The following is a 12683-nucleotide window of genomic DNA, read 5'->3' on the forward strand; positions in this document are numbered from 1 at the left end:
GGTCGGACTTCGAGCTTTTTATTAGGGCCGGGCTCGGGCCCAAGTTGTAGGCCCGTTGGTCGGGCCGGGCTCGGGCTCGGGCCTAACATATTTTTGTTAATGGAGAATAAAAGCCCGGCCCGGCCCTGCCCATGAACAGGTCTATTGCGTAGTAGTACTGCGGCTGCTGAACATCTCTTCAAATTGTAAATTTCTAGATGCAAAAATTTATAAGAATGAAGTGTAATAATATTAGAACACTAATAATGGCTAAATTTAGTTTTATGCTTAAAGGGTAAACTATACTACAGTCGTCTTTAATAGGTTAATGAATTAATTAAAAGAACTGACTCACTGGATTGATTGAGTTCGAGTGTACATCTATACCTTCTCCTAGCACTTAACATATTCCAGTGTAGATAGCCCTCCGCTAACATCTCATCCCACATCAAATTTAACAGGCAAAAAATTTCAGTGGTTGTTTTAGCACTAGTATTTAGTACTTAGTTATTAAAACTTGGCAAATAATAGTTCTAATTTATAAGAGTTAATGAATGAATATCATCTCTTCTCAAATGCTGTTGCACCAAGATTAATTGGTTTTCATAACCACAGCTATTGGACTCTTCTACTCAAATTTTGTTGCTATGATAATGCAAGATGTCAAAAGTAATTGAAGCCTGAATACCCAATATAATGTTTGAATAAATTTATCAGTAGAGAGTTAAACAAGTAAATGGGGCGAACATGAATTAGGTTTTAGGTTTGCGTTGCTTCTTTCAAAACTGGACCTTGAAAACGATCTTGAGACTCCAAAGTCCTGTTCAATATTTTAACAAGCTAAGCTCGATAATTTAAACCGTCCTATACGAGGCTCCCAGAGAGCACGGTTATCATTTATCAACGAGTCATCAGGTTCAGGACAAGATGGGTTATGTCTCGGCCCACCGCAGTCTACTCTATATTGTCCTATGTGAAGATAGGGGAATGGATGGGCCTGATTTGGGCTTAGTTGAATTATGTTCGAGTTCAGTTGGGTGTATGACCCAGTTTAGGCCCATTTCATCTCGAGCTTATCAGGTAAAATAAAAATCCACCTCACGTCTCGCCTGTATAAGTAGGGCCGATAATGGGCGTCGGAAGTATGTTTTGTATGAATTCTGAATAAACCACACTCAAACAAAGTAACCCAAGATTCCGTCACAGATAAAAGATTGGGACTAAGAGGCCCATTTGGTCATTCTCTCTCTCTCTCTCTCCGGCCCCCAGCGAAAATAACCCTCAGGCTCATATATTCAAACAATAAACAGGGAACATTACATGGAAGAACCTTGTACCAAAAAGATTCATAATACAATCAGGAGGAGAGCCTAAAAGTGTGGGCAACAGTGTTATTGTCCCTGTGTGTACATGAGAAATCGAGAAGGATTCAAACAATTGGAGGAGAGCCTTGCAGTCGACAACCCCTTGAAGCAGGAGAGTAAATCAGTAAGAGCTCTCTAACATGAATTTACATCTGTGCCCTACAAACACCCCACGTCATATCCCAACCGACAATTTTGGGATGTGTACGTGGGCGCAGATTTGATCACATCAAACAGGGTATGGACTAATTCCAATGAATTTCCTTCAATCACAATATAGTTCAGCTGAAGCTGTTTTGCAGCAAACATTTAAATTCAGTCACCGGTATACTTGGCCGATGAATTTTTTTATTGCATCCAATGAATCCTTCACTGGGACTTCCGGCTTTTGATTTAGGTAGTGTTAGGTGGTGTTTATCACATATTTTACTTTTGATTAATGTAATAAAGTTGTAAAAATTCCTTGTTATAGTATTTGATTGAGTAATTGAGTGAGTGTTCCATCTGGTTCTGTTTTGGGTTGGACCTATCCAATCAAAATCAATCAATTTAGATGATTTGGGTGGATCAATAAGACATGTTCAATTGGATCAGTCCAGATTTAATGATTGAAAATATTTATTAGACCGGATTTATTCATATTGGATTTGATCAGATTGAACCAATATTTGATTCATTAATAAAAGATAAGAATACAGGTGTCAATGGATCAGATTTGAATTGGACCTCATACTTCTCTTGGTGTATTGGAAGAGAGGAAAAAGGAAACACAAGATTAAAGTTGATCATCAATACTTAGAACGCTTCTGAAATATCCCACCTAAGGCATGATTTGTATGGGCTGTACGTACGACGGTACGATTTAATTTATATATAATGCTAGTGCAAATGTATATAAGTGCAAGTGAGGTGAGTGCAAATTATAAGCTAAGTTTCACTTGTTTCGATTTGTTTATGGTGCAGATGAAGTAGAGAAAAAAAAAAAAAAAAGCATGCATGAAATTACACTGCAAACAACTCTCTTATCCAGGAATTAATTTAGCATTCAACACTCGATTACTCCATCCCTGAATGTGCAGCCGAAATTGAGTACTCTCGGCTGATCAGCATCACAAATGAATTATTCATTAACTCATACTTTCATTTTCGTGTTATGTTTCACGAGCCTGCTGGATCGAAAAAACTCTACGCACATAGCATTCAACAGCACATTAATATTTTTTTACTGTATATGTACATTAAATTCATAGAGATGTTTTCATGTACCACTGAATTCCTATGCTTGGTTGCCAACTGTATTCAGAATTTGCAATCAATCTCATTGTGTGTTTCACATGAGAGAAAAGAACTCGTGCATCAAGTGATTATACACTTGATTGTCCGTATAAGAAAGTTTTTCTTTTAAAGAAAAGACAATATCGGGATTAATACTATCATCACGAGATGTTTACAATACACGGCGAGATGTTCACGATACATGGCGGGATGTGCTGTGGGGCGTTTGTGGGGCAGCTCCTTGGAAGGCGGAGATGTGAACTCAAAAATTCAAAGGTAGCTAAAAAAACAAAAAATTAAACAAAAAGAAAAAGCAATAACAACAACATAACACATGCATTTCTTTGGGGTGTTTTACTGTGTTGATGAAAAATTAGTGGGTATGGATCTATCCACACCACACCCTATGTCATGATCAATTTACACAACACCATAGTCTACAACTATTCTGAACTTTGAATAAATTGTGTGGACGGGACCAATCCACACCCACAATGGCATTTTGTAGGTGCGGATCATAAAAGTCTAATTTTTGCATTTCATATGATAAATAAATTGAAAAAAATGCATAAATAAATGAATACTAACCAATAAACATTATTTTTAATAAAAATGATAGTAAAGTAATTAAAAAATATTATTTTGAATATTTAAAAAATATTATTTTATTAAAAATTAATATTTAAATAAAATGAAAAAAGAACGAAAATGAAAAACCATCAAACTTGTACTAAAATTAACATTAAAAATTATTATTTTATTGATAAAATATTAAAAATTATTATTTTAAATTTTAAAATTTAAAAAGAAAAAAAATGTGTAAAAAAGATAAATTATATCAAAGTAATGTAAAAATATTGTAAACCAGTCACATCCATGAAATATATGTGTAATCAAAATTTTGGATTGTGGATGAAGACAATCCACAACCAACCGAACATCATGACCATCCTGTCCTGTAACATGGATGAAAATGGGTCATCCATAAAATAACCACCAAACTGAAAACCACATTAGTTGTTGGTCACTCCTTTTAAGAAAGAAAAATCTCATATAACAGTCGGAAGTCCAAACAACGGCAGACTTAGAGACAAAACGTCCTTGGGTGCCCCCACGGCCCACTGATGGAGAGTGAATACCGCAGAATGCCAACGAGAGTCAAAAGAAACACAAGAAAAGAACCATACCCGGTATACACAGCATTAAAAGACGAGACCAATTCTAGGCCAGCATCTGAAAACTGAAACCCCCGCTCCAAATTGAAGATAATTGAAGTAGTCATACTTTTGACCATCCCCATGTTTTAATAATTTCGATTGATTCCTCTGAAAGGTCAAAGTGAACAACATGACCAGGACCACCCATGCACATGGATGGATCTAATGTACCCAATACATGTCATCATCACTTGTCCATATTTCTTTTAATCAATCATAGCATTTAATTTTAATTTAGTCATGGGACGATTGGAGCTATTTGCCTCAAAATCAAATATGCTTTTTCTCTTTTGATTTTGGTGGTCAATTTCCTTGAAAAAAATTGTCCCTTTTCATTCCCAAATCCCCCAAAAGCACCTAAAATCCCAAATTCATTTAATTTTTTCTCCCAATTTCCCAAACCTATCCCATTCAAAACCAGTCATCACGTAAGTGAAATGTGATATGTTATTCTTAAGAAAATATGGGGTGATAGCTAGGCTACAAGTGAAGACACCTATATAAGACACAAGGGGAATGACTTCAATTCTCCCTTAACCCTTTTTACTATCTCTTATAAAATATATTTATTAGGGTTCGATTATTATAAGAGAAATACTTATAACCAAACCAGCTGGTATCATAAAAGTGGTAATGAATCAGATGTCATATTAAGATTCAGGGGTTTTTTATTGATTATTAAACCTCTTCAAATATAATGTTTTCATTCCCAGCATCATAGATTTTTTATAATATATATATATATATATATATATATATATATATATATATAATCTCAAGTAATGGGAGTAGGAACAGTGTGTTAAATATAATTGGGGTCTGGTATTAGATACCTGGCCTAAGTACAAAACCCAAATCCATCTTTAAATCTATATAGGCCCAGTTTGAAAGCAATACAAATATAAATTTGTAGAGTGCAAAACCTTATATTTTGTATGTATTTATATTGTATATATTTGCATTTGTACTCCTTTCAAACTGAATCATAGACTCAGTTTATAAAGAGTATAAATGCATATATATAGAGTGCAAAACCTTATATTTTATATGTATTTATACTGTACAAATTTGCATTTGTATTCCTTCAAAATTGAGCCTATTGCTCAGTTTGGAAAGATTACAAATACAAATATGTAGTGTAAATACATATAAAATATAAGATTTTTTTACTCTAAAATTTGTATTTGTACTCCTTCCAAACTGAGCCATAGTTACAAACTCTATTAAGATTTTAATAAATAAATCCTATTAAAGCTGGAATAAATTGAGTACTGGAAAAATCCTCACAAAATTGCCCTGCCTAATGAGGTCGTATTCAATGCTGATAGCTGAAAAAAAGTACTCCCTCCTATCAGTGGAGGACAATTTAGAAATATCGCTCCATTCTAGTATATATTGCAAAAAGTGAATTACAAATTTTCTTTTTATAAACTCACAGGATAAGAAAACACAAAAGATTTTAATTTGTGAGAAGAACATGGAAAACAGGGCGTACATGTATATACATTGTTTTTGTAATACCAGTACCGATTCTAATACCGACGTAAGAAAGGCAGCAAAAGTAATGTTACAACTTACATCCCGTACGTATTTTGAGACACGGAATGAGAGACAAAAGTAATCTTCCAAAACCCTCTAGTACGTGTAGATCGAGATCGAGAGAGAGAGAAAATAAAATATAATGCTTCGACTTAGAACCCGTTTATGAATTATGACGGCTTAGCTTTGGTTCATCAGCTGTAATTTTTTTAGTGGTTATAGGCTTTTTCAAGGCCAAAAGTCACAGCGTGGCTACAAGCGGAGATCGGAGAGTGCATAGTGGTCGGAATGTATGTATAGCCTTTCTCTACGATCTATCCAGTGAAATCTAATTTGGTCCTCACGAGAACGTCCTCACAGAGTCACAGTCCCTTGTAGCGTGCGTTGAGAATACTTCCCCAGTCTTAAAAAATTTTACAAGTACGAAAATCCCCAAGGGGAAGAAAAAAAAAAAATATATATATATATATATATATATATTTGGTTGACTAACTTTTAGGCATGCAAATAGATCGAATTCGAATCGAATGGGGTTAAATTCGAATTCGAAACCTATACTAATATTCGAATTCAATTCGGTATTCAATGGATAAAAAATCCCTGTTCAAATTCAATTTTGATTATCAAATCGAATATTTAATTCGATTCGAATCCGACAGTAGACCAAGTGCAACAGTGACAGTCATGCATTTCGCCGGTGTGACTAAGACGATAGTGGTGGCCGGTGATGTTAGCCAACAGTCACTCTCACAGTCCTATTAACTTGGGTTGGGAGCAGTGTCAGTAAAGATGCTGAGTTACAGAGGAGAGACAAAGGATGAGATGAGACTTGAGAGGTGGTGGCCGATAATCGGTGCTCGACCGCTGAATCACTGATGCTACCGTTGGAGATGATGGTTGCTCAGGCAATGGAAAATGTGCAGACAAGGAGAGACAGAGGAGAGGATGAGATTGTGAGAAGCGAGAGAGGAGAGACCGAGAAATAGAGGACGAGAGGCAATGGCCGGTACTCAACCTCTAAGTTGGTGATGGTGGTTGCTCGAGCAGCGTCGATGAAGGAAAGGTTAGGGTTAGGGTTTGAAACTTGAAATTGAAAGTAAGAAAACAAGAGATATGAGAGATTGTGAGATTCGAGACTCAATCAAGAGAATGAAATGAATATTATTTTATTTTTTTAACTATCTTTAACATTTAAATTTTAATTAAATTATAATATACAAAACATATATATACAATGTTTTAAAAATCAACCTGGAGGTTAAACCACTTTTGCCTCTGGGTTGCGGGTCATCAATTCAACCATCCAAGTTGAACGGGTTAGACCGCCCCACATATATTTTAAGGTATATATATTTATATATAATTATATTTTAGATATGTTATATGTATTTTTATATTTAATTTATATTTTTAAATTTAGTTTTTAAAATTTTTATTTTTAAAATATTAAAAATTGTAATTAGAGACTAAAAAAGAGTTTTTTTTCGTAAAAATAATAAGACCTTGGAACACATAGATCTCGAAAAATTATCTAAAAAAAATCACTCTAGTCGAACATTAGATTGCAAGTTATAACCTCCAAAAATTTGCATATATTAACTGTAGAATCCGCAACCCAGTGACCGAGTCACATACCGTTTTGCCTATTAACTTTAATGGCTAGTTTATATTATCAATGGGGCTCTCGATGCATCACTATCAAAACTGGGGGCTTGTGCACTTACGCGCATGTAAGACTTATGCACAATAGAAGAACACGACATACAACCAAAAGCTTAAAATAGTGAATTATGGGTCTATTCTTTATAAGTCTCTTACGTACACCTCTCATTCCTTTCCAATATGATATTCTCTCTTCAACTATTCATACATGAATCTCAACATAACTAATGTCAAATTTACACAGCCCATGACGTTTTTCTCTGCCCGGCAATACATATTCCAATGAATCATTTTTCCCTCCTCTCATCAGAAAGAGTTCAAAAGATGTGCTTTGATTTGTTCAAGAATTGTGATTTAATTTGGACACCCCTACCCTAATTGCTGGCATAAACCCGTGAAGTTTGAGTTCAAATATATAGAAAAGGGAAACAACAACCCATCACTGCTTTTATGTGTGAAAAGACGTGTTGTTTTTCTCGTATGTCCTCCTTCTGTGACGATTCCAATCATATCTGTACATGTCATTGCATTGCATTCGATGCATCACGACACGTTGACAAGGACGACGGCCGGACGACCAAGAAACACAGAGACAGTACTGTGTGATACGAAAACCGAAAGGAGGGGAAAAGTTGGCATAACATCGAAAGAGTGAAGGTATTTTCGGATTTGTGGTCATAGGATGGGAAAACAACGTAACCCAACGGGACGACCATGGTCATCTTCTGTCTGTCTACGGATGGAAGACCGACCGACCGACAGAAACAGTCCTCATCAGTCATCAATACTTTTTGTTGTGTTTTCTTGTTCCATTATCGATCGATAATGGATCATGGATCGGTAGATCTTAGAAATAGAATAGTGCTGTGTCTCCAAGTCCACACTATAAATTCGTAAGCTGCAGAGGTCGGTCAGACTAGCTTTGCTTCTTATATATGCAATAAGCTAGCCAATACCAAAAACCCTCCCTCCACGGTCCACCCATCCGCGCTCCATATTCTCTCTCTTCTCTCCAATCGAGTTGCAGGAGCTTAGAGCTTGCTTTAGTTTCTTTAATGGCACTATGGGCTTTATTTCTTCTACTTCTTCTTCAACCATCATTTCTTTTGAAGTCCTCAATGGCAAATCTCGAAGGTCCACCCACATACAAGACTACTTGTTTTAATCGATCTCAATATCTCTTGTTAGAGTACGTAGCTAGTGTTATTTATCTATTCCTAATTTTCCTCTGGGCATTTTTGAACTGATGATATACAGGTGATGCTCTTTTTGCATTGAGAAGAGCCCTTAAGGATCCAGCAAATGTTCTACAGAGTTGGGATCCTACGTTGGTGAATCCCTGCACATGGTTCCACGTTACTTGCGACGGAGATAACAGGGTTACTAGATTGTAAGCAAGCCAACCACCACTCGTTTTTTTCTCTTCTTTTATTGCTTATCTGAAGAAGTAAAGAGTACTAGAGCTCTTTTTTTCTTTTACTCTGCCGAAAAAAATTTACACCTAGCTCACAGCATGAAAATTTTCGTTTGTAATTTAATTTTTCTCCTTTTATTTCTCTTTCTTTTATTATTTATCAAGTATTTTACTTAAAAACTTTACGCCGTTGGGTACCGTACATGCAGAGACCTAGGCAATGCAAATCTTTCTGGCAAACTAGTCCCTGAACTAGGGAGGCTTGAACACCTCCAATATCTGTAAGTTCTGTTCTGTTATCTCTCAAGCTCTAGTCTTGCTTTGTTGTCATTTGTCAAATCAAACAAACTGTTTAGTGCTATTGTAAGGCTCTTTTCAGAAAGTTAAACTTGCACTTTACATAATTTTATTTGTATTCCTTCCAAACTGAAACTGAGCTTAATTGGGAAGAATATTGTAAATACAAACATGTGAAGTGAAGACTCGGTTTGTATTTGTATTTAAACTCTTAACAAACCGAGCCTTGAGACTACATTTAATTTGAAGGAAAAGATAGGGAAAAGAAAGGAACGGTAGAAAAACTTTTACAAATCTAATAAAAAAAATTTAAGTCTCCATTGAAAAACATCATTTTTCCAACATGGCCTTCCATGCATTACTGTGGCCCCAAATTGACGTCATTTCATGATTTCATCCAAGTATACGTGGGCCGGGCCACAGCAGTACTGAAATATTGATGATTTATTGCAGCTTAAGAGGAACCAAACAATTAAATAGGAAGAGTGAAATATTTGGTTAATTTGGTGATAACTGTGTGAACAGGGAGTTGTACAGGAACAAGTTGAGAGGACCCATACCAAAAGAGATAGGAGCATTGAAAAGCCTCCTCAGCTTGGGTCTCTACCACAATAACCTCAGTGGCCCCATCCCTCCCTCCCTATCTAGGCTCACCAACCTCAAGTTTCTGTAAGTTATACATACACCAACTCTCTCTCTCTCTCTCTCTCTCTCTCTTTAGGGAAAATCTATTATGCGGGAAAGATATGATACGAAAAGAGTATTTTGACCAATCAAAATACTCCCATGAAATTTTGATAAATAACACTTTGATTGTTATTAATTTGTAATTCTATTTTATTGATAAATTATTTTTCCAATATCACATGTTTTTGCATAGGAATTTGAATAAGGACAAATTCAGTCAATTACTGGTACCATATCCCTCATGGTATAATTAATTTGAGCGTTGTATGTTTGCTATAGATTAGTAGGTTCATGCACCTTTGATATTAGTTATTTTGAATCATTTTGTTATTATTTTATTTTACTTTATTCATGCAATAAAATATTTGTGTGCAATTCAAATCTGATAATAAATCAAACGAATAAGATTTCATCCAAATTAAAATATTAATAAATCAAATTTGGACCTGACCATCTAGAGGTATATCTAATTCAATCTGATCTATTTGCAGCAGCATTATTAAATTTTGTCCGGTTAAACACACATCTATAAATAAAACCCCTCTTTTTTTTTTTTTGAATAAATTGACAGAAAGAGGCTTCATCGTAAGGATGAGGCTCGCTGCGTTTAAAAAGCATTTCCGTTGCCGGGACTCGAACCCGGGTCTCTCGGGTGAGAGCCGAGTATCCTAACCAACTAGACTACAACGGAAGGTTAAGACAATGGAAACACTAGGCTTCAAGTGGAGTGTGAAGAGAGGCTGTGGGTGTGGAGGATGGGAGTCTGGATCTGTTCCCTACATAGCGATCCTCACACTAACTACCAACGGCACATCTAGAATATTTCCCATACTCCGTTACTATTCAATGGAGATGTTCCCACTACATGATGGGATGTGGCGCGTGCGAGAAGCATATACACCCCCACAAGCCACAACACAGGCCGACGAACGTATGCAAAATAACTAGAGTTTATTGTCTGTTACCTTACGTGATGGGATGGCATTGCATTCCCGCGTTTTACATTGGTAAAGTTAATTTAGTATGTGCTCAGTACCACTGCACAGTGCTCATTCATTAGTATAGTAATACCGTGGACTTGGGGGATGTGTAAGCAGGCGACTGAACGGGAACAGCCTCACTGGCAGAATACCAAGGGACCTCACCACGCTTCCAAACCTCAAGATCATGTACTTACTACTTACTACTCTCTCTCTCTCTCTATACATATATCTCTCACAGTCACAGAATCCATTCTCATAATAAAAATGTACTACAATTACTACTGTTGCAGAGACGTGTCGAACAATGACTTATGCGGTAGCATTCCAACCACAGGATCTTTCTACAAGTTTAACGAGCGAAGGTAATTAATTAAATATCAACAACTGGCACTCGATCGTACGTAGTATGTCAAAATAAAATATGAATATATACATACATATATCTTGTACTGCCTATTGACCACTAGTGTTGATTGATATGCAGTTTTGAGAACAATCCCAGACTGAAAGGCCCAGAGCTGATGGGATCCGTGAATTATGAGATAGGCTGCTAACTGATCATATATAATAGAATATGTGCTTGCTGCGCTGTTTAATTTCCTTCTTCTTGTGTGCTTTTATTCTTCAAGGGAATTATTTAAAGCAAGTGAGTTGAGGAGTTTCCTTTGTTATTTGTTGTAGTTCTATGTATTTTAAATAAAATAATTACTAATTTAGTAATCATATAGATTTTCTTTTTGTATTTAAATTATTAAATATAATACATTAATAATTCTAAAGTAGATGGTAACAGGTAACCGGACCGGAATCTCCGCATCTCCGGGACCAACATAGCAACTTAGCCAATGGTGCAAACCGTGCAATTCATTAGACATTAGTTGCTTAATTAAATAGCCGGCCCTAACCTTGATGAGGCCGGGCAATCCTGCCCATCCAAAAAAATTAGTGCTGGTCAATGGTCCTGAGGGTCAGCTTCAAGGAAATAAAATTCTAATCATTCATATCTAAAACAGAGGGAAAATGCCTATTTAAAGTAGGGCAGTTTCTATTGACCAATCAAAACCACCTTCTCAACTTGATCTGATGAATTCTTATGAATACCAGTTCATTGGTTATCATTTATGCAAATCTCTTAAGCTCTCTCTCTCTCTCTCCCTTGCTTGCTGTTAATAAATTCTTCTTTAAATTTTTAAAATGAAACATTTGACTAACACCTTGATGGTCTTCTCCTTATGGCAAAGCTTTCCAGCGGATAAAGATGTCCAGTGAAACCATTTGCAACCCAAAAACTAGATAGGATCATCTCCCTTCTCTATTGCTTCAAAGACCTCTGAATAGGTCAATAGGAAAGATCATCTTTCACCCAAAAATTAGAATTTGAGGATGCCATCTTAACTCTAGCTTGCCCCATGTCCATCTCCATCTGTGTTCGATCTTGACCTTCAACCAAGTAAAGGTTGAAGAGTGTGTTCTATTTGCAAGGTAGATGTTAAGTTTTACTTTGAAATAATCAAAAAACTTAGGAATACTTTAAGACAATATCGGGTAGAGTTGGTAAATTTTTTAAAACAACGAGATTTTTATAGTTCAGTTCACCCCAAAAATCAGAGCCCCACCATACAGGTGGGATGAATCCTGACCGTGGATCGATGCCAAATCCATTGGCCAGGATGCGGTTTATAGGGAGGCTACTAGTAGACTAGGAAGGGGCTGTAATTTCAGATTTCTGAGGTGAACTGCATGGATTGATACCAAATCCATGGCCGGGATGCGGTTTATAAGGGGGCTATTAGTAGACCAGGAGGGGTTGTAATTTCAGATTTCTGACTGCAATTTACTTATCCCTAAAACTTAATAGTACTTTAAAAGATAGGGGTTTTTACCGTTCAGTCCACCTCTAGAAACCTAGTTCTCCATTCTAGGGGTGGACTAAATCCTGACCGTAGATTGATGCCTGATCCACGGGCAGGATGTAGTTTATAGGGGAGCTATAATTCAGATTGAGGGGGATTGCAGTACAAAAATCCCTAAAAGATATGCCCTTATCGTTTCTATGCTACGGATTGATTTGATTTGTTAGCAATTTTTCACGTGCCATTAACTTTTGAAAAATTTTAAACGTCTATTTTATTTCCTTTTGGGGTAGAAACGATCAACGTTTTCAAACCACCATTGACCTGGACGGCCCGACCGTTCGGCCGGGGAACCGTCCAAGCAACCGGTTCTATTTTACCCAAAACTTGGAATCTAGTCAACAAACCGTTGA

The 12683-nt window shown here is 36.3% G+C and overlaps 1 protein-coding gene and 1 non-coding gene across 2 annotated transcripts; one reads left to right on the forward strand and one right to left on the reverse strand.

The window, feature by feature from the left end:
• Nucleotides 1-7855: 7855 nt before the first annotated feature.
• Nucleotides 7856-11196, forward strand: LOC104592791 (leucine-rich repeat protein 1-like). The gene is made up of 7 exons (XM_010252276.3): nt 7856-8170; nt 8294-8426; nt 8660-8731; nt 9273-9416; nt 10532-10603; nt 10708-10779; nt 10902-11196. The coding sequence occupies exons 1-7, from the start codon at nt 8092-8094 to the stop codon at nt 10969-10971; spliced, it is 642 nt and encodes a 213-aa protein (XP_010250578.1). The 5' UTR covers nt 7856-8091; the 3' UTR covers nt 10972-11196.
• Nucleotides 10053-10125, reverse strand: TRNAE-CUC (transfer RNA glutamic acid (anticodon CUC)). Its single transcript has one exon. It is a non-coding gene; the product is annotated as a tRNA-Glu (tRNA).
• Nucleotides 11197-12683: the final 1487 nt, after the last annotated feature.

This window comes from Nelumbo nucifera, chromosome 3 (assembly GCF_055504915.1).
Source record: "Nelumbo nucifera cultivar China Antique chromosome 3, China Antique-T2T, whole genome shotgun sequence".
Classification (NCBI taxonomy): Eukaryota; Viridiplantae; Streptophyta; class Magnoliopsida; order Proteales; family Nelumbonaceae; genus Nelumbo; species Nelumbo nucifera.

Bases quoted from the DNA above. Each gene is read 5' to 3' on its own strand.
- LOC104592791 (XM_010252276.3), top strand. From the start codon at position 8,092: ATGGCACTATGGGCTTTATTTCTTCTACTTCTTCTTCAACCATCATTT. The intron at 9,417-10,531 runs GTAAGTTATACA...ATGTGTAAGCAG, and splicing joins CTCACCAACCTCAAGTTTCT to GCGACTGAACGGGAACAGCC. The intron at 10,604-10,707 runs GTACTTACTACT...CTACTGTTGCAG, and splicing joins CTTCCAAACCTCAAGATCAT to AGACGTGTCGAACAATGACT.